Here is a 22,311-nt window from a genome sequence, read left to right as displayed (position 1 = left end):
ACACCTACTCTTTTGGATAGACTAACTTGAGTTTGTTTTGTTTATTAGAAGCAAAGCAGAAAAGCATCTTAGAAATCATCTGGTCCCATCCCTTTATAGTGGTGTTGTGAAGATGAAACTAAGAAATCTAGTAAAGGACCTCGGAAGTGCTCAGCCAATGATAGCTACCATCTTTCTCCCCATGTGGCAGAAGGCAGAACTGGAATTCTTCTATCATTTAAACAAATAAGGCATCTCAGACCCAGGGAGATTAAATGACCCATCTGAAGCCACGAGGGCTCATTTATTATTATTATAACTTATTAAACTTAAGATCTGGATACTAGTCCCATCTCTATTAAAGAGCATAGATACTTAGATCATAATGGCAACTGTGGGAGCAGCATGATGTGGTGGAAAGGGTCCTGGTTTAGGGGTCAGGTGGCCTGAGTTAGTCACAGCTCTGCCCCTCACTGTGACATAGTTAGGGGAGGTGGCCTCTAGTCATGCCTCCATGGCAACCTGGTTTTAGATAAGAAACAAAGTTATTTAATCTCTCCAACCTTTACTTTCTGCATTTGAATGAGAAAAGAGAGTAATGTTTTCCAAAGTATGATATGTATTTACCAAGTATAGGCATTTAACTTGATTTTAGGTAGTATATAAATGAAAACTTACAAATTTGAATGTGTATTAGAAACAGAAAAATCTAGCACATCAAATCTATGACTTCCTGAATATTGTTGCATAGGGTAGATTAAGGTAGATTTTTTTAAGATTTTAAGAAAACAAGTCAATACAGAAAATAACATTAAATAATAAATAGTGCTGGTGATACACAAATATGACAAAAATCATGTAGATGGTACATGAATGACTGAAGCTTGGAAATCACTGGATTAGGTAATTCCTGAGGTCCCTTCATAATACACACCTTCTATGTACATATTTTGTTGGTTTCATGTAAATGTATATTATTCAAGTGATTGTTATTGTTCAATAAATTATATTGTCTTAGTCTGGTGAGACTAATTTTTCATAAAATCTACTGGAAGGCCTTACAGTTCATTTAATTCACTTCCCTCACTTTACAGAAGAAACCAAAGCCCAGAGAGGTTAAAAAATAAAAGACAAAATTGACGGTTGAGACAGATCTGGAATCCAATTTTCCTAATTCCTTGTACTGTGGGCTTTACCTTAATAGGCCAATAAAAGAGGGAAAGCAATTAGAAAACCAAAAGATATTGTCTAGATGAATTCAGATGTATTCTCCTTTAAGCAGAAAGTCAATATATTTTAAAACTAAGGCAGAAAGCTGGATTTTGAGGGAAAAATCCCAGGAAAAGAGTACATTTACAGAGGAAACTATTTGTTTCTCTCCCATTTTTTCTAACATCAACGTGCTTTCTTGCCTGCATTATAAATGCAGCCATTTATAATTCATTCATTCACACCTACTGAAATCACAAACTCTTGCCCCAGAATGGTCTTGTTTGACTTCCAAACCAGAAAGCCAGGATTAACTCTAGGTATTCAAGTGGGACAGAAGGAGGTTCAATACATCAGAGGATTACTTTCATTTGAGTTGACACCCACACTATCAGGCTTTCAATTTCACTAGGCAGCATAGGGCTTATTTACTTTCTAACTGACAGTTTGAGGTCTTGTTGTTTCTTACCTGGAGTTTAGCCTGCTGTCCATCAAGAGTGCCCTTCACAGCCTCAACATCTGGCCACTTCCCCACCTCCCAAGGAGACTGTGGACAGTTTAAAACATCAGCCCTGTTTATACTGATGCTTGATGACATCACAATGAGATACTGCATCAGTCATGCCTGAGGCCCACAGCAAGTCCCAGAGGATCCAGGTGAAAAGGACCTTATTTCTGCAGAGATCTTGAGGCCAAAATTATGTGTTTTGGGCCAGAATTAGGATATGAAAAGAAGTAAAAGTGTCCACTGTATCCATGTGTCCATGCCCACTGTAAAAGTCCCATAGTTGGGCATGAGTCAAAGTGAAATGAGTATATAAGCAATGAGGCCCTGGAACCTTACCTATGAAAAAGACCTTTACTACCTCTTATATGCTAGCTCCTCATGCTATAGTCTAATACATTTTGCCCTCTCACGATTGACACTAAAAGGTATTAGAGACAGAAATGGGGGTAGTGAGGGCCAACAATGGAGACCTAAAAGAGCCAAGGTTTTGGCTTCACAGTTCTCTGTGAGAAGTAAAGTACCTGGGGGTAGACAGCAGCAGCCAGACACATACATGGAGGGGCTTTCTGTTAAGGGGAAGTCCACACAGTCACACCGTCCTTGTAAAGAAAAATAGAAAGAAGTGTTTTCCTGAAATTGCTTATCTAATCATATAGGAAGGACTACAACTTGATTCCACTTTCCATAAAAGAATAACTCTTTCAAAAATCAAAGCTGAACAGTGGCCAAAGCCCGGCCCATTATCCTGTGTGGCTTGTACACCTTTCAAAGAAAGAATATTATCAATTTAGATATCAAAGCAATGGAGATCCAGAAAAAGCCCTGGATTTACAATGGGCCACATCTTTGGGTGGAGGTGGGGAGGAGGTGATTTTTTTAAGGAAATCCATCCCAGTGTTCCCTTAAGGGGCACTGGTTAATTTTTCACCCACTTGCACTTTGTGCTTGGGTTCGTGGTAGGCTGCCCTGATTTCTCCCAAGGTCCTCTCTGCCTGCCCCCAGGGTGATGCTAGAGGCTGATGGGTGGAGTCATAATTGCACATTAATTATAAGACCTTTGTGAGATAGTTTGGTTTGTGGTTTCTAAGGTTAAGGGGCCTTCAGGAGCCCGATGGATATTGGAAATATGGGAAATGGCTGGGAGGGGCTGGTAAGTAGTGGTAAGCTCATAACAGATATGGGGACTGCAGGGAACCGAAAAGTCAACACAAACAAGGCATTCAAACTGTTGAAACAAACAAACAAAATACTGGGCAGGCCGACTGAAATACATCCACTGGCCAAATCTGACCCAGAGGCCTGCGGTTAGTAAACTCGAATTCATCCTTTTCTAATACAAAAAAGGACACCGAGGCCTCAATAGAGGGAGCCATTTTCCCAAGGTCACACAATTTACAGTCAGACCTGGAATTCAGACCTCCTGATTCCCACTGAATATATTAAGATGGCACTCACAGTCCTCCTTAAGATGAGAAAGATGATTCCTGGGCAACCTTCTCCTTTTGGGACCATTCCATTCCCTGCTCCAGCCCAACCTTTCTCCTGCCAATTGTTGCTATTTATTGGCATGATGCTTCCCATGCTGAGTATGTTCATCACATGATGCCCTCAATATTTGCCAGCTGCAATTGTAGGCCCCTCAGTTCTTTGCAGAGCAACCTTTCCCTTCCTACTGTGCCAAGTTCCTATTCACACAAGGCCGTGCAGCTGGGAACCAGATTTGTCCTAAAAGACTTTTTCCTCAGCTTAGTGATACTGCTTTCTAACTAGAAGCAGGGAGTATAAACAAGAAGGGTTGAAAGAATTCAGTCTGCTTTCTGTCTGAATCTGAGTTGGAGTTAGCTTCCAGAGCTGCTTTTGCAGATTCCTTCTGGGAAGGTGGAGGACATGGAGGTCCACAGCAAACCACCCATTCTTTCCTTTCCAGCTTCTTGCTTTCTTGTACTGCTGATAGAGGGGCTAGCCATGGGATAGGGAAGGGGTGTGCAGGTACAAGGTGGCAAAGATCACAAGCTCAGGATTTTACTTGGACTGTAGTGCGGTGCAGGGATGGCATGTGGAAGAAATAGGATACCAAAAGAAAGACTCTCTTGCTTCCAAACCAACTCTCTTACCAACCTGCCATTTGCCTGGGTATCTGCCATTTGAGTTGCTCCTTTTGGAAGAAAGCATGGAAGGTCCCTGATTCAGTGCATTCTTTAGAAGAGAATAAAATAAGCTTTCACTAGTCCCTAACACCTTACCATGAGATTAATTTGTCAGATTTAGCAGAAAGTGAATGGGACACAATACATAAACTTGATGGTGGGGTAGGGAAGAACTTGCAGTATTTCTCAGTAGGGGTGACACTGGCATTTTGGGCAGACGACTCTTTGTTGTGTGGCTCTGTCCTGTGTATTTCAGGTTGTAAAACCTGAGAAGCCAGAGAACATAAGAACCCTAGGTCCTGGGAAAGAAGTTGTCTAAGTTGTTTATGAGACTGGCAAAGGGTATTTTTCACTATGAACATTCTTGAAGAATAAGTATTGTCTGAGAGATTCATGCTAAGCAGAGTCAATGCATGGTCTGTTCAGGGACAGGTAAGGTCTCTGTAGTGTTAGCATTAACAGGCTGGATGGAAGATGAGGCCATCTGTGTGACCAGAAAGGCACCAGACCACCCCAAATTTCCATGTTAGCCTGCCCATACCTGACCTAGAGTTTCAGCTGAGATTCCCTGCTGAGGGACTGACTATCTAAAGCTGCTCATATTTTCTGAGAGGAATGTTTCTCTGAGAGAAGCACCATGCTAATGAATATCCTGGCCTTCTTGGTGGGAAGACCTGTGGGATACTTCAGTCTCTATTCACCAAAGGGGATAGTCAGTAAGAGATAACATCAGCCCCTGGGTATTGAGGAATACCAGGCCTCAGAGTCAATTGCTAATCTAACACAATGATTTCAGGAAAGTGAAGAAGGGACTATGAAAAGAGCTGGCCACTGCCCTGATCAGGGCAGCAATAGGGTCCTGAGCCTTTAGGAAGAGGCAGAAGAGCTCCAGACATGGATGTGAGAAGGTAAACTCAAGACTGTCCCAGTTTTGTCAGGGGCTTGTGCTGATCTTGATCGTTACCAAAGTCAGACCCTCCCATCCCATTCCTAAAGCTGGTGCCAGTGCCCTGGAGTCTCCAAACAATGAAGAAGTCCAGTAGTACACCAATAAGTGTTCTTACCTGAGAGGTCCAGCTACATCTTCCCCGAGCGTCTCTTGCATGCGTCATTTTTAGACACTGACTGACTGCCTTTTCCTCCATACCCTCAGTACTGAGGCACGAGCTGTGCTGTGTTTGAGCAGAAATGGGTGGATCTGAGAGCTGAATGCTATACAGTATACTGCCACATCAACCCAGGAGTTGAACTGAATCTCTCAGTGTGACCACTGATGTCTGGCAACATCTTAGTCCCATAAATCACATAATTGTCCAATAGTGCAGCAGCCTTTTTATCCTCCCATAAATGTTCCACCAGCAATCCCTAGATTAACATACAACATGCTCCACAGAATTTTGAATGTTTTCAAAGAGGAAACAGTCTTGAAATGGAGGCCAAATCCCATTTTGAAAAATACCACCTCAACACAGGATGTCTGCAACCTCTTGGTTGAGCAGGCTGTCAGTTCAGGGATAAGAAGCAGGTAGAGAAAGGGCCTGGGCCCTCCCTTTAGCCACAGTGACCTGGTGAGCGGTGGAACTCGAAGCTGATCTTGGGCTAGGATGGCGCTGAAGAGCTCTGTCCCTGTTCAAGTGTATCTTCTTGAGCTAGGCTCCCTAGTGCCCATGAGTCAGTCCCTCTAGATCACCAGGGGCATGGAGGGAACAGGGATTTTGCAAAATCGCCATTTTGTAAGTGATGATGCCAATAATAAGAGCTCGCATTCACTGAATGCTTACTGGGTAGAAGGCTTCGTAGCGCTTCACAAGCATCATCCCATTTAATCTTCATATTAAACCTATGAGATAGGTAAGTAGCCCCATTTTAAAGATTGGAAACTGAAAGGTCAAACGACTTGTCTAAGATCACGCAGTCAATAAATAAGTGGCAGAGCAAGAAGAACTGATATTCATCAGGAGGTTTCCACTAGGACTTCAAAACTACTCATCTGGTAAAGCAGTGAGAAGCCCATGCCAGCAGGATATGGGGAGTCAGGGGAAGGACTCCAGTTCTTTAGAAGTAGAGAGCTAAAGATGGTTGTAATGGGGATCTGGCTAGGGTAAGCTAAAGAAAGACAGGAAAATAGAAGGAGGATAAAATTTGCCTTTAGGGGGATAGTTTTTATTGTTCCCAAGCTGTGGGAGCAATACAAACACAAAAGCTTGTCTTCTATGCAGCTAAGGCACAGGCGTAACACAGATATCATGTAGCTTTAAGATCAGAGAGCACATTTTGCCTGATCCAGCCCCTCAGTGCAGAGGCCCCCCTTTGATGTGGACATTCCAAAAGAGTATATATCTTAAATTACTTGCCCCACCTGTACCTGACATTTTGCAGAATGAAGCAAATGGCGAGTAAATAAGCTACTCAATAAATATTTGTTAACAGATTTTTTTTTTTTTAAAGTGCTTCTAAGAGATGTTCTGGGCTCAGGCCACACTCAATTCAATCACCATATCTTCTTCCCTTGCATTTCCTGTATAGAAAAAGCGAAAAAGCTCATTGCTGGTCACAGGATCCTTCGGCTCTGCAGCTCCCTCCCAGTTCCTCACTAGACACACAGTTCAACCAAGAGGTGGCCTTGTAAATCCCAGTGTCAGAGGAGGCATAAATAAAAATTTGTGGCCTTGCCCATCCTTCAGGCAGTTGAGAACATCTTGATTTGAGTATCAAGCAGAAAATATTTCGAAGTACATTGGCAAGGTCTCTCTAAATCCAGCCCCAACTGGCAAAATGAGAAGGATTTCAAGCCTACAGATAAAGAATGTGTTGAAAAGACTAGTCTGGAAATTGAATTTCAAAAAGGAAGAAAGGTCATGTGATTATTGCCATCTACAATCTAACAGAGCATCCTGCAAAAGAAGGCAATAATTTCTTAGTTGACTCCTACATACAAGGCCTTGGGTCTGGACATTCTGGGTGATGGAAACTGGTAGAAGCACTGTTGGTGGTGGTGCTGCTGTGGAAGATGATAATCACAATAGTGTTTACAAGGGATAAAACTTATAGGGCTTTATATTTTTCACATGCATTATGTCAGTTGATTCCCCATAGGTATTGCTGATCTATCACATTTTAAAGAGAGGTACAGAGTGATTCAGACACTTCTCCAAGGTAACCAGTATCGAGCAAAATTGTTTAACTTGGACTAGAGAGTGGCATTGATGGAATCTCCCCCTGTATGGCATTTCCTGCTAAACAAATGCTCAGGATTTGTAAACAGAGGACTCAGCACTTCCGAAGGACTAGTGATGGCTGAAGTGACACTGGCCAACATGTGGCTCCTCTAAACTAATGCCTTCCTTCTTCTCCACCCCTGTCCCTAGGCCTCCCGCAGCCTCCTCAACTTGCTCTCCCTCTATCCTTCTACTAATCAAAACCTTTCCTTTCCTTCAAGGCCCAATTCAGCTGCATCCAACTATTCCAAACCACACTGACTTGTCTCTTCTCTAAACTCTGCTTTGGATCATGCAACCTTTTGAGAACCTGATGAAAGCTACAGACCTTTTCCATCAAGGGATATGTGTAGGCATGCATGGCATATGTGCTGACATAAACATGTGCATGAACACACAAACACACACACGCACGCCTTTGAGTATACAATTTGAATCTTTGGGCTAAAGAAGGAATTTCCCTCAAGGCCTGATGAAGGAAACCTGGGAATAGGCAGCTTGCATGTGAAATCATTCTCCTCCCTTGACTTTCAACCCATCCTTTTCTGGCAACCTCTTCCCCCTGACCCTATGCCTACCCACTCCATCCCCTGTCCTCTATCCTCATGCTGTTCTTGATGAACTAAGCAGGGTTCATCACTACTATGGCCCTTCTTCACCCATCTGAAGAGTCTCATTCTGTCAGGCCTCAGTCTAGCACAGTGAGCTGGTTCACTTGACAGCCAGATCCTAGATGTTAAATTTGGCAGAGATCTGCAGATCAATCAGGACTTGCATTTGAACTAGTTTCTTCTGGAAATAATAGGAAGATAAAGGTGGAGGGGGAGCCCTTTCAGAATTACTGTTAGTTTCACCTATGAGAAGAACCATTTCTGTCTTCTCTAAAATACATGATCCACTTGATGTGGACCTACACAGACCTGAGATAATGGGTTATAACTAAATATGAAGAGAGGACAAGAGTCAAGTCACTTAGATGATGATCTTCTCTATACAGCTGTCTTCAAACTTTTTGTATCTGAGACTCCTGCCACTACTGTCACTGGCATGCCATTCTTTCACATTTCACATTTTTTCTACCCCAACAGTTTTCAGTCAGAACTACAAAGGGGGAAGAATTTAAAAGTGTCCTTACAGAAATTGGCTCCATCTCCTTCTTATGGAAGAAAGACCACTGGATGGAAAGCTGTTCTCGGGAGGCCACAGTGGTGGTGTAGATGCAGATGAGAGTGACATTAGATCCAACAGTCACGTTCACGAAACCGTCTGGGATGGTCACTTGCACCACACTAACCTGACCTGAAAAGATAATCATAAAAAAATCAATAGTACATACTCACATTGTGATAACACTGTTTCATCACAGAACACTTACATAGACATCTTATTTGGGGAAACCAAGGTGAGGGGAAGAAGGTAGAATAAACCATACAAGAAAGCTGAGTTTTCTTGGGGCTCACTGGGGTAGTGGGAGGGGAGTTTCTAACAAATTATCATATGAAGATACTCAAATTCTAGATGATGGTGTGGTAATAACACTGAACTGAGAATTTCTTCTGTGTTAAGGGTGGCCTTACACAGGTTTTTAAAGTCTTGTCCAGGGACTCAAAACTGTCTGGGAGTATAGAGAACAACTGACCCAGTTTTCCCAGTACCATGGGAATTCCTTGAATGTGGGACATATAGTTTTAAAATCAGGTAAATCTCAGGCAAAACATATCAGTTTCTTTTTGGGGTCCTCAATAATTTTTAATTGAAATTTTTATTTATATATTTGTAGATTCACATGCAGTTCCAGGAAATAGGACAGATCTCATGTACACTTTACCCGGTTCCCAGCAATGGCAGCATTTTGCAAGATGATGGTATAATATCACAACCAGGATACTGACATTGATAAAACCTATCGACCTTATTCATATTTCTCCAGTTTTACATATACTGCTGTGTGTGTGCACATGCACATTTAATTCTATATTTTATCATGTGTAGATTTGTGTATTCACCACCACAGTCAAGATATTGAACAGTTCCATCACCACGAAAACCTCTCATGTTGACATTTTTATAATCACAATCACCTCCATCCTGCACCTATCCCTGTCCTAACCATGGACAACCACTAATCTGTCTTTCATTTCTAAAATTCTGTCATTTCATAAATGTTATATACAAGGAATCATGGTAACCTTTTGGAATTGATGACTCTTTTTACTCAGCATAATTATCTAAAATTTCACCCAAGTTGTTGTGTGTATCAGTAGTTTGTTGTTTTTTATTGATTTGTAGTACCCGATGATATATATGTAATACAGTTTGTTTAACCATTCATCCATTTAAGGACATCTGGGCTGTTTCTAGTTTTTGGGTATTGGATAAAACTCCAGTGAACATTCAGGTACAGATTTTGCATGAACATAAATTTTTATTTCTCTGGCACAAATGCCCAACAGTGCAATTGCTGGATCATATGCCAGTTGCATATTTTATTTTATTTTTCAAAACCAGCCAGGCTGTTTTCCAGAATGACTATACCTTTATACATTCTCCCGCCAACCCCCCCCCACCAAAAAAAAGGATTCAGTTGTCCTGCATCCTTACCAGCATTTGATGTTGTCACTGTTTTCTACTTTAGCCATTCTGGCAGGTATGAAGTAATATAATCATCGTGGTTTTAATTTGCATTTCTCAAATAGATAATGATGTTAAATATCTTTTAATGGGATTATTTGCCATTTGTACATCTTCAGCAAAATATCTGTTTATACCCTTTGCTCATTTTCTAATTGGATTGTTTAGTTTTTTAATGATTGAGTTTTGAGGGTTCTCTATATAATCTAGATGCAAGTCTTTTGGGGATAGAGAGTTTTATTTCTTCATTTCCAATTTGTAGGCCTTTTATTTATTTTTATTGCCTAATTGCAGTGGCTACAACTTCCAGTACTATGTTGAATAAGAGAGATGAGAGTGGACACCCTTGCGTTGTTTCCAATCATAGGGCAAAAGAGTTCAGTCTTTCACCATGAAGTATAATGTTGGCTGCAGGTTACTTGTAGGTGTTTTTATCAAGCTGAGGCAATTCTCCTCTGTAGGGAGTTAAATTGTGTCCCCCAAAAAGATAAGTTTAATTTCTAACCTCTAGGATCTGTGAATGTGACCTTATTTAGAAATAGGGTTTTTGCAGATGTAGTTAAGGATCCTGAGATGAGATAATCACTGATTTAGAGCGGACCCTAAATTCAATGACTGTTGTCCTTATAAGAAAATGGAGAGGGAGGCTTAACACAGAGACTCACAAAGGGAAAGGCTCTGTGAAGACAGAAGCAGAGATTGGAATGATGCATCTACAAGCCAAAGAATACCGAGAATTGCCAGCAGCCATCTAAGAGAGTCTTATGGCACAGATTCTCCTTCAGAGACCTCAGAAGAAACCAATAGTTTGATTTAAAACATTTGGCCTCCAGAACTGTGAGAGAATTAATTTCTCTTGCTTTAAGCCACCACATTTGTGGCAATTTGTTACAGCTGTTCTGGGAAACAAATACACCCTCTATTCCTAACTTGCTGAGTTTTAATGATGAATGGATATCGGATTTCGTCAAATGCTTTATCTGCATCAGTTGATATGATCATATTTTTTTTCTTTAGCCTGTTGATATGGTGGATTACACTGAATGCTTTTTGAATGTTGAACCAGCCTTACAAACCTGAAATAAATCCCATTTGGTCATGGTGTATAATTCTTTTCATACATTGTTGGATTCAATTTGCTAGTGTTTTGCTAAGGATTTTTGTGTCAAAGTTCATTAAAGAGATATTGGCCTGTAGTTTTCTATTTTTGTACTGTTTTTGTCTGGTTTTGGTATCAGGATAATACAGGCCTCATAAAATGAGCTGGAAGTGTTTCCTCCTCTTCTATTTTTTGGAAGAGAATGTGTAAAACTGATCTTAATAATTCTTTAAATGTTTGCTAGAATTATTTGCTGAAGCTATCTAGGCCTGGAGATTTCTTTTGTAGGAGCTTTTACAATTATGAATTCAATTTCTTTAATGGTTATAGAGCTATTCAGATTATCTATTTCATATTGGGTGAGTTATAGTAGTTTGCTGCTTTGGATAAATTGGCCAATTTTTTTCTAAGTTGTCAAATACATGAATGTATAGTTGTCCATAATAATATTCTCTCATTATATTTTTAATGACTGCAGGATCTATAGTGATATTCCATATTTCATTTCTGATATTAGTGATTTGGGTCTTAACTCTTTTTATTAGTCTTGCTAGAAGTTTGTCAGTTTTATTGATTTTTTTTCAAAAAAGCAAATTTTTGTGTTATTAATTTTTCCCTATAGTTTTTCTATTTCAAATTCATTGATTTCAGCTCTTTATTATTCCCTTCCTTCTGCTTGCTTTGGGTTTACTTTGGTCTTCTTTTCTAGATCCTTGATGTAGAAATTTAGGTTATTGACTTAAGACCTTTCTTTATTTCCAATGTAAACACTTAGTGTTAGAAATTTCTCTCTCAGAATTGCTTTAGCTACATGGTACATATTTCAATATGTTGTGTTTCATTTGCATTCAGTTCTATGTATTTTTAAAAAATTCTTTTTGAGATTTCCTCTCTGATCCACGGATTATTTAGAAGAGTATTGTTTAATTTCCACGTGTTTAGATACTTTTCTGCTACAGATTTCTAGTTTCATTGCATTGTGGTCAGAGAATACACTCTGTATGATTTCAATTATTTTAAATTTGTTTAGGTTTGTTTTACGGCCAAGCACATTATCTATCTTGGTGAATGCTCTGTAGGTGCCAAAAAAAAAGTGTGTTCTGCTGTTGTTGGGTGGAGTGTTCTATACAAAGAGATATAATTTAAAACCACTATGGATAAACCATTATAAAATCGTAAAAATATTCAATTAGATCCTGTTAATTGATTGTCTTTTTCAGATCTTCTCTATATTTACTGATGTTCTGTCTAGTAGATTTATCAGTTTCTGAGAGGGGGTATTGAAGTTCCCAACTATAATTGTGGATTTGTCTCTTTCTTCTTTTAGCTTGATCAGTTTTTGTTCATGAATTTTGAGACTTAGTTGTTTGGTGTGTACCCATTAAGGATCATTGTATCCTCCTGCTGGGTTGATCTATTTATCATTAGGTAATGTCTCTCTTCTAACTTTCTTTGCTCTGAAGACTACTTTATCAGATATTAATGAATCTTCTCCAGATTTTTGAAAAATTAATACTTATGTGGTATGTCTTTTTGTATATTTTTACTTGCAATCTTCCTATGTCATCAAATTTAATGTGAGTTTCTTGTGAGTAGCATATAGAGTAGTTCCCCCTTATTCCAGGGAGATACATTCCAAGACCCCCAGTGGATGCCTGAAACCATGGATAGTACTGAACCCTATGTATACTATGTTTGTTTTCCCTATACACACAAACCTATGATAAAGTTTAATTTACAAATTAGGCACAGTAAGAAATTAACAATGATAACCACTAACAAATAGAACAATTATACCAATGTACTGTAGTAAAAATTATGTGATTGTGTTCACACATTCACACTCTTTCTCACAAAATATCTTATTGTACTGTACTGGGTACAGTATGGGTAACTGAAACCTCAGAAATTAAAACCACAGATAAAAGGGGACTACTGTAGTTGTATTCACATTTAATATAATTATTTAATGTAATTATTGATATATTATTCTTGTTTGCTATTTTATTATTTGTTTTTTGTTTGTTCCCTTTAGTTCTTATTCTTCTGTTTTCCTTTTCTTGCTTTTCTGACAGTTACTTGAGCATTTTTTATGATTCCATCTTGACTTATTCATAGTGTTTTAAAATATATATCTTTGTAGAGTTTTCCCAGTGGTTTCTCTGGGTATTCAACATTCATCTGTGAGTCATAACAGTCTACTCATATCAATATTTTACCACTTTGATTGTAGTGTATAAACCTCACTTCCATTTATGTTCCTTTACCTTCCCCACTGCTAAATATCATTGTCTAGAGTATAAAATGGTGTTATAATTTTGTTTCAATTATCAAATATGATTTATAGAACTCATGAGTTAAAAGATAGTCTACTTTATGTACTTACATTTCTGCTCTTTCTGTTGTCCTTTCATCCTTCCTGATTGCTCTTTATCATTTATTTTCTGTATGAAGAAATCCCTTTAGCTATTTTTTAACAGTATGTCTGCTAGCAACAAATCTTTTTGTTTTCCTTCAACTGAGAATTTAATTATTTCCCCTTAATTCCTGAAGGATAGTTTCACCAGATATGGATTCTATTTTCTGTCATCTCTGCCCTTCTATTGAGTCCATCAGCAAGTTTTTCATTTTTGGTATTTCATTTTACAGTTCTATAATTTATATTCTTTGGGGAGGAGGGGACAAACAAGCCAGTTTTATTCAAAAACTAATTCCAAGGGGGGAAAAAAGAAAACTGAGAAAGAACCTATAGATTATAAGGGTCTTTAGAAAAATAGTAGACAATTGCGAAGTATGTATTTTTAAAATTCTTGTTTTTAACTTAATTTTTATTTTAATTAACAAATAATTATTGCATATATTTATGGGGTACAATGTGATATTTTAATATATGCATACACTGTGGAATAATTACATCAAGCTAATTAACATATCCATCACCTCACATATTTATCCTTTTTTTGTTTTTTGTTTTGTTTTGTTTTGTTTTGTTTTCAGACAGGGTCTCACTCTGTCTCCCAGGTTGGAGTGCAGTAGTGTGATCTCGGCTCACTGCAACCTCTGCCTCCCAGGCTTAAGCAATTCTCCCATCTCAGCATCCCGAGTAGCTAGGACCACAGGCACATGCCACCATGCCCGGCTAATTTTGTGTGTGTGTGTGTGTGTGTGTGTGTTTTTGGTAGAAATGGGGTTTCACCACGTGGCCCAGGCTGTTCTCGAACTCCTGAGCTCAAGTGATCCACCTGCCTCGGCCTCCCAAAGTGGCGGGATTACAGGCATGAGCCACCACATCTGGTCTACTTATCTTTTGTTTCGTTTTGGTTTTTTTGTAGCAAGAACATTTAAAATCTATTATTTTTTTGAATAGGTTTTTGGGGAACAGGTGGTGTTTGGTTACGTGGATAAGTTCATTAGCAGTGATTTCTGAGATTTTGGTGCCCCCATTACCCAAACAGTGTATACTGTATCCCATGTGTAGACTAAAATCTTATGCTTTTAGCAGTTTTGAAATGCACAATACATTATTATCAACTATGGTGAGCATGCTGCAAAATAGGTCTTAAAAACTTACTCCTCTTCTCTAACTGGAACTTTGTACCCTTTGGTCAACTTCTCCCCATTTCCCACTCCCTCCAAGCCACAGTCCCTGGTAACCATTCCACTCTAATTCTGAGTTCAACTCTTTTAGGTCTCACATATAAGTGAGATTATGTGGTGTTTGTCTTTCTGTGTCTGGCTTGCTTCACTTAGCAAAATGTCCCCCAGGTTCATTCATGCTGTAGCAAATGACAGAATTTCCTTCTTTCTTATATTTTTTATAACTTCTTTTTCTTTTCTGCAAGTTTCCTTTTTTTTTTTTACTTGTTTTAAGATAATGTTAATTGATTGTTGAAGCATTTTTATGATGGCTACTTTGAAATCCTTGTCAGATAATTCCAACATCTGATTCATCTTAATGTTGGCAGTAGTTGCCTTTTCTCAGTCGAGTTGTGATTTACTTGATTCTTGGTATGACAGATGATTTTTGATTGAACATTTTGTCCACTATGTTAGGAAACTCCTATTTACATTTTTTATTTTTGCAGTCAGTCACATTATTTATGCTTCACATGCATGCAGGTGTTGGCTTACTTTTGTGGTCTGTTGTTCTAACAGCAGTTTAATTTTCAGTATTATTTTGCTCTGTTTGGTTTATCGGGTATCACTGAGGCTGACATTTGTCCCAGATCATATCGCCTGAAGGAGCAGAAAGGTTTCCCTAGGTCAGGCTTCCAGGTGTCTCTCAGTGGGGGTAGGTATGGTGGGACACTTCTACTGGCGCCCTGCACTGTTGGTGTCTCTATGGGTAGGGGAGGACAGTCATACACCCACTGAGACAGAGCCTTCCCAGACTGGGCCGCTTGCCATCACTTTATGCCTCGTGTCTGTTCTACCCTCCCACCTCGATATCTCTAGCTGAAAGTGGGGCATCTCAGGCCCAGGGAGAAGGCAAATGCTTCTTTTGTCCACTATTGTTGGTGGGGTTTCTGAAGATCCCCCCTTAACTGTGGCGTTGGGCCTACCTGATGTTGTCAGAGGGACTCTGAGGGAGGAATAAGCTTACCTGGGCTGCCCTCTGTTGTTCAGCTGGGTATCAGGAATGGCCAGGACTAGGTTTCTTTCTTCTGCTGGGTGGGAAACATAGGATACCCTTGCTCTTTGTTTTTCCCTGGGTCTCAAACCAGTTTGCCTTCTTCTTACAACCTTCCAGAGTTCTTCCCTGGTTGTCTCTTGCATTATTTCCAGGGTTTATACTTGTGCTTAGCAGGGAGGAACAATGAAAAACAGGTCTGTACTACATGTCCAGACCAGAAATCTCCCTCAATTTTTAAGAGTGTAAAATTGTCCTGAGACCACAAATTTTGAGAACTGTTGGCCTTACAGAAAGGTGAAGTAATTAAGCTCCCCATAGGATTTGGAGGACCACCGAAGGGCTCCCTACCCAAATCCAGCCTGCCACTACACTAAAATTCTCAGTTCTATATGAACACTTTCCAAAGGGCTATTTTAGGTGATGGCACTTTGGGGAGCACTATACAGTCACTGGCTCATCTTATTAACTGGTTACTATCCATTGCAATGTCAAAGACTATAAAAGTTCTCCGGGATGGGACACAGGATTGGCAGGCAAGCACTGGAAGAGAAAGTCAAGTTCAAGAGATGCTCTCTACGCTGTCCTAGGTGCCTGCAGGGTCACAGAAGGTGTTGGACGGTTGAGGGTGAAGGGATGAGGACACAGAAATTATGAGAGATTCAGAGGAAATTGCATAGAGGGACTAATTCCTGTCCATCTTCCCAATTTTGCATACCCAAAGACTTATTTATTTTATATTTTTCTTACTTAATGACAGCAGCCAGACAAAAAGAACTTAAAGGATTGACAAACACTTTTAAAAAGTAAAAGAAAAAAAATCGTTGTACTGATTACTCTTGGTTTCATGGATTCAATATCTGTTCTCTGTCACAGCCAGGCCACTTGGTCCAGCTGCTTTCCTGCCAGAAGCTGGCTATTTACATGGCAACCAATGCACTGATAAATTAAGAAAACTGCCTGAATGCAAACATAAATGCAGCAATTTTTAACTCCATACAGTTTCCCTCTTCCCAATATTCTCCTCCCCATGCTATCCTGGTTTCCATAATGTCTCCTCCAAAAAGGAAATTGGCTTTCAGAAAGCAGCTAATCTTTCCAACAAAAATTTCACTGGAGAAAGATGGTTCCCTCCCACCCTCAAAGAGCCCATTTCATTTCTCCTGGAAGTTAGCCACATCTCTGGCCGTGTTTAAATGATGACTTCCAAATGTCTTTAAAGTGTCCAAAATAAAAAGGATAAAACTGGGGTTTTGGTAGCCCTTAAAGTTCCCAGACTTATTCCCTAAAAACAGAAATTTTAGAGATATTATTTGGCCATAATTTTTGTTCTCTAGTTTGGGACCCAGTATCTGTTACAAGATTGGTTAAGGGTGAGAATTTATGAACAGATAAGGCAAAACAATAAACAAAACCCCATAAACCCCCTTCGAAGACCACTCTTGGAAAAAGTGTTTGATGGCAGAGTACACACAGTACTCACACAAGTCAAGCCATGGAAGAGGCTGTGGAGCCTAGCAACAAATATCAGTTGAGCACCCATTTTGTGCCACAAACAGTGCTAAACACTGGGGAAACAATAATGAACACGACAGACACAATCTCTGCCATCCCTCAGTGCAGCAGGAAGCCACTTATAGCACAGATGAGAATAGAGGTGAATGAAAATCAAGGATTTGGAAAATATAAATCTGATTCAAACATTTCCAACATTTTAAATACAGAAGATATATAAATGTGTAACTAATTAGAAATCTGCAAAAGTTTAATAATATCACCTTGGAATTAGAATGGTAATTTCAAATTTTAAAGTGAGACAATATTTTTTGAGGTACTACACATTGTCATGTAAATAAGTAACAATTGGCAAAACAAAATCTCCAGGCTATTTTATGGCCCAGATTCCCAATTCTTAGCACCATAACCAATTAAATTCTGAAGAAAAGATGTTTTTCGGACGTTGTCCAACCATGATATAGTGATGATATGCTTCAGAGCTAAAAGTTATATATTTCCAGGTGAGCCTTTTTAAAATGTCACATCATTCAATTAGTGCACATTACTTAAAACCTCTGAGCTCACTCTTACAGCACTGTCCAACAGAACTTCCTGTGATGATGGAAATGTTCTATCTCTGTGCCATCCAGTTCAGTAGCCCAAATAGAATTATCAAACATCTGAAATGTGGCTAGTGAAACTGAGGAACTGACTTTATAATTTTCATTAATCTGAAGTGATTTAAATTTCAATAGCCACATGTAGACAATGGGCAGTGCAAATTTAGTCCTAAAGTGGAGGTGATTCTCTGAGTGTCAGGGAAAATAGTTCCCTTCCTTTGGATTAAGTCATTCTAAGTTGAGAAATTATTTAAAAATTGAATAAGTAAGAAAAATCTCTACATCAATAGGACTGTGAATAAATAGCAAAGTAAAGATTAGTATCTGATTTAAACAAAACCCAAGAACACAATGTCCCTCTCTACTTGACCAAATTTAAAAACAAAACAAAAATGCATATGTGGTTGAAATATGTGTAATCTCTTTTAAAAACCAGTGCTTACCTGCACATTGTGCACATGTACCCTAAAACTTAAAGTATAATAATAATAAAAAAACCAGTGCTTATTATTAAAGAAAAATAATCCAAGATGTACACACTTAATCAACATTTAAAAATACTTTTAGGCCGGGCGCGGTGGCCCACGCCTGTAATCCCAACACTTTGGGAGGCTGAGGTGGGCGGATCACCTGAGGTCGGGAGTTCAAGACCAGCCTGACCAACATGGAGAAACCCTGCCCCTACCAAAAATACAAAATTAGCCAGGCGTGGTGGTGCATGCCTGTAATCCCAGCTACTCAGGAGGCTGAGGCAGGAGAATCACTTGAACCCGGAAGGCAGAAGTTGCGGTGGGCCGAGATCGTGCCATTGCACTCCAGCCTGGGCGACAAGAGCTTAGCTTCGTCTCAAAATAATATATATATACTATATTATATATATATATATACACACTATATTATATATACTATACTATATATACACTATAGTATATACACTATATATATACTATAATATATACTATATTATATATATATGGAGAGAGAGAGAGAGAGAGAATGTCTTGTATTTTGGTAGTGATTGTTCATTTAATGCCTACAAGGTGGCAAACATTTTGCTTATAGAAGGATTATTATCCTCCTAATGTACCACAGCAAAATATCCCCCAAATAGCCATATTTAATCTGATGCATTTGAAGTGATTTAATTTCCAGCAACTTCATATACAACTGCTTCATTTTGACTTAGGAAATAATATAATCAAATGATCACTCACTTTTTTGGATTTGACTGCAAACTCAAAGTTCGAATATATTACTCCTTTAAAATGCATAGCATATACCTCCAGAAAATGAAACCCACATTAACATGTCTTTCTAAGAGGTGACTAATACATATTTCAAGTACCTAAAATGATATGCATAAATTTTTTGCAGAAGTTTGATTAAAACTCGTTTCCCTGAATTAGACTTTAACCTAAGAATTTCTAAGAAGTCATTGAAAATATTTTGATTTAAGCAAAATCTGACCTGTTTAGTTATACCAAAATCGATTTTAAATATGTATGTGAAAATGATGTCTGGATGTCTGCAATTTGGGAAAGTAATTCATTCTTTCAACAAACATTTACTATGCATCCACTATGTGTTAGGCACCATGCTTATAACACCAAAAAGTGACATTCTCTCCAAAACAAGTCCAGGAAGAACATCAAATTGCACATTGATGGAAACACTATCAGTTGTCCACATCAACTGATGAACACTGCTAATGACAGGTGTAGATTACTAAAGTGATCCTTTCTCTGACTTCAATACATATGTAAGCACAGCAAACGACAATAGAGCATACCACAATTTGCTGTACTGACACTACTGCTTTGGGCCAACTAGATAATATGTGTATAGATATATAGTGTACACTATATACCAACAAAATCAGTTATATAGTAACTTAGGAAACACACTCTGAAGTATTTATTGGTCTTGTTCTAAAAGTCACAATCAAATAAAATCCTGACATCATGCTAAACAATTTTTAAACAATAAAAAAGTATACAAGGAATAAACCCAATTTTTAAAATGTAATATATACACCTGCAAATAAAAGAATGATAATTCACCCAAATCTGAGTGGTAAAATTGCAGATGATTTTTATTCTATTTTAAATTTCCATATTTCCCAACCTTTCTACAATGACCATGCATTACATTTATAATCAGTGAAAATTACATGCATGTTAGGTACAGTTAAAAAAAAAAAAACTCTTCTTACAACCGTTCCAAACCCTGCGTCTAGTATGGGCCAGGGCGAGGCCTCACATAGGGAAACAGGTATGATCTTAGAGGGCTGATGCAGAAGGCCCAGGGGTCGACCCAACTGGCTAATGACTGGAAACCCTTTAAGAAGAGACAAAACTTTCATATCTAAAGTTACATTTAAATGAATATGCCTGGGGAGAAGGGAAAATAGGAACATGTGTTTCCAGCTCTAGGGCCTAGTTAGGTCACTGGACAAATGGAGTATTGCCTTCTGGTGATGTTTAACTCCATAAAACATCTACGCTTAAACATTTAGTAATGAACATTTAAAGAACTATTTCTAAACATAAGATCATTTTGAAAAGTAACACTTTTTTCTAATTATAAAAATAGCATAATGTTCTTCATAGAAAACCCAGGAAGTATGAAAAGCTGGGAAATAAAATTAAAATCATCTATAATCCCAACACCCAGAGGCAACCACCATGAGCACTTCGGCATATAACCTTCTAGTAATTTATTCTAGGCATATGTGTGTATCCTGCTTTTTCACTTAATATTTTATCCTGGGTATTTTCTTATGTCATTAATGTGCCTAGTAAACCTCATTCTAATGACTGCCTAATATTACTAATGGCTTGAAAATCCTGTTTTTGGATAAACAATATTATTGTATTTACTATGGATCTAACTTATAAGAACAGATGCAAAATGTATCTGATATTTGAAAACTAGCCAAGGGATTTTTGGAATTAATGATCTCTCCTGGATCTAACTAACATCAGTATTTTGATTCCAAAATTGATTTTCTTCTGTTCAGATCCCTAAAATCACCCATATTGTGCACCATAAATCACTCACATATTTTGCAAAATACAGTCTTAGGATTGGAAAACCACAACTCCTTAAGAAATATTAGACAGTAAAGCACTCAGTAAATTTCTGTTCTTCCCATGTGTAAGCCAGGGCAGGCCCTCCAACCCAGGCTCTGCCTGCTAGAGCAAGTCAATCACTGAGCTTTAAGGAAACACTAAAGTAAGTAAAACAGAGACAAAATTATCCCTAGCACAAAGTTTGGTTTCTGAGTAAATTCATTTTTTTCACCTTTCAAAGTAGGTAAAGTAATAAACTATATTTTTTTCTGAGAAAATTTTCATTCAGAAGCTCCATAAAACAATAATATTATGGGCTTACACCCCTAATATATCAGCATGGCATATGTTTGCTAAGCAAGAGTTCTGAAAATTATTTAACTCATCATACTAATCACAATTCATTTGAAGTACAGGAGATGAAAATTCTATGTAAAAATGTGGAATTTTTGTTTAAAAGGAAACTGTTTCCAATTATATTTGGTGGTTCGGAGATCCTTTCCTTACCTGCAAGGCAGCTTAGGATCAGAAAGACCTTCCAAAATGCGAACACCATTGTGTGGAGGTTAGTTGAGAGCAGCAGGTGCCAGTAGCTTGCCTGGACTAGGCTGAGTTTCAAACTGGCTTCTTCGATCACACCGAGGTTTGCCAGGCTTATCTGCTGGGCATCGCCAAGCAAACATGCCTCTTTGGGCTTACTTGTTGCGTATAGACCTTTCTCAGAACAGATTTGTGTTTCTTTGAAACACTTTTCATGGGGCGTGTTTCCTTGATATATTTGCTACTGTGTTAATAATAAACCCACGCATTTAAATTATTCAAGCTCCTTGTACACAGATTCTCTAAGTCTCATTGTTTAAAATCAATCTTACTAAAACGTTGTACTTGGGCTGGGGGATATGGTTGAAAGAGAGCCTATGCAAATAAAAGCTGACAAGGCTAATTAATTTCAAATATTTCCATGAGTCTTACAGAATTGATTCACTAACAGCCTTTTAAAAATTCAGTTAGTAAATTGGTACTATATTGTTTCCTGGGGAGATGGGGTTCACGGGAAGGGCACAGGGATTATGAAGCTAAAAAGCATTCATTTCTGTGCAAACAAACTCTGAACATGTTACTCTTTTTTGAAACACGGGCAATTGTCACTACCCTCCACCAAAACTAGCGGTAAAATGATTTACATGCTTTTGTCTGTTGGGTTAGAAACCCTATAGCACGTATTTGCTAACATAATTTTGCAAAATCAAGTTAGTGAATACATGCTTAAAGACTTTCTTTGGAGAAGTCTGATTTTTTGGAGAATTAAGTTACTCAGTAGATGCTATAGGGTTTCCTTAGAAATGGAGGTTCACCAGGAGGGCATGGGAGGCTCCACAGGTAAGGAACTTTCATGAGAACATGAATTTCTAATAGTGTTCCTATTATGCTTAAGTTACCCAGAGAAACCTAAGGACTTTCTCTGGCTCTTCCCATGTGATCTCCAAGTCCTATCATTTTCATCTCCACAGCGACTTTCAGATGTGTTCTTTCTCCAATCTGCAGCTTCCGTCTTGGTCCAGGTACTCAGCTCCTCACTTTGGCCTATCATAGCAGCTTCCTAAGTGGTATCCCTGACTTCTTCCACCTTCATCCTGTGTGCCAGCCCCAGGCCAATGTTCCAGCCCTAATGAAATATTTCCAATAACACAATAAATGGACT

At 38.6% G+C, this 22,311-nt stretch overlaps 1 protein-coding gene across 2 annotated transcripts in view; it reads right to left on the bottom strand.

Moving 5' to 3' along the window:
* The window catches only part of VSIG1 (V-set and immunoglobulin domain containing 1), a 34,048-nt gene extending 12,728 nt beyond the window's left edge, over window positions 1-21,320 (bottom strand). Inside the window, exons 1-3 of one of the 2 annotated variants that reach the window (XM_003262177.4) lie at window positions 21,117-21,320; window positions 8,197-8,360; window positions 4,908-5,015 (exon numbers count right to left, since the gene is read on the bottom strand). In XM_003262177.4, coding sequence (XP_003262225.2) covers window positions 4,908-5,015; window positions 8,197-8,360; window positions 21,117-21,165 — 321 coding nt within the window. In that variant the 5' untranslated portion in view covers window positions 21,166-21,320. The remainder of the gene's footprint in view (window positions 1-4,907; window positions 5,016-8,196; window positions 8,361-21,116) is intronic. The other variant, XM_030807166.1, reaches the window with a different exon arrangement.
* Window positions 21,321-22,311: the final 991 nt, after the last annotated feature.

The sequence above is a fragment of the Nomascus leucogenys genome, chromosome X (assembly GCF_006542625.1).
Source record: "Nomascus leucogenys isolate Asia chromosome X, Asia_NLE_v1, whole genome shotgun sequence".
NCBI lineage: Eukaryota > Metazoa > Chordata > Mammalia > Primates > Hylobatidae > Nomascus > Nomascus leucogenys.
This window is presented reverse-complemented; position numbering and strand designations above follow the sequence as displayed.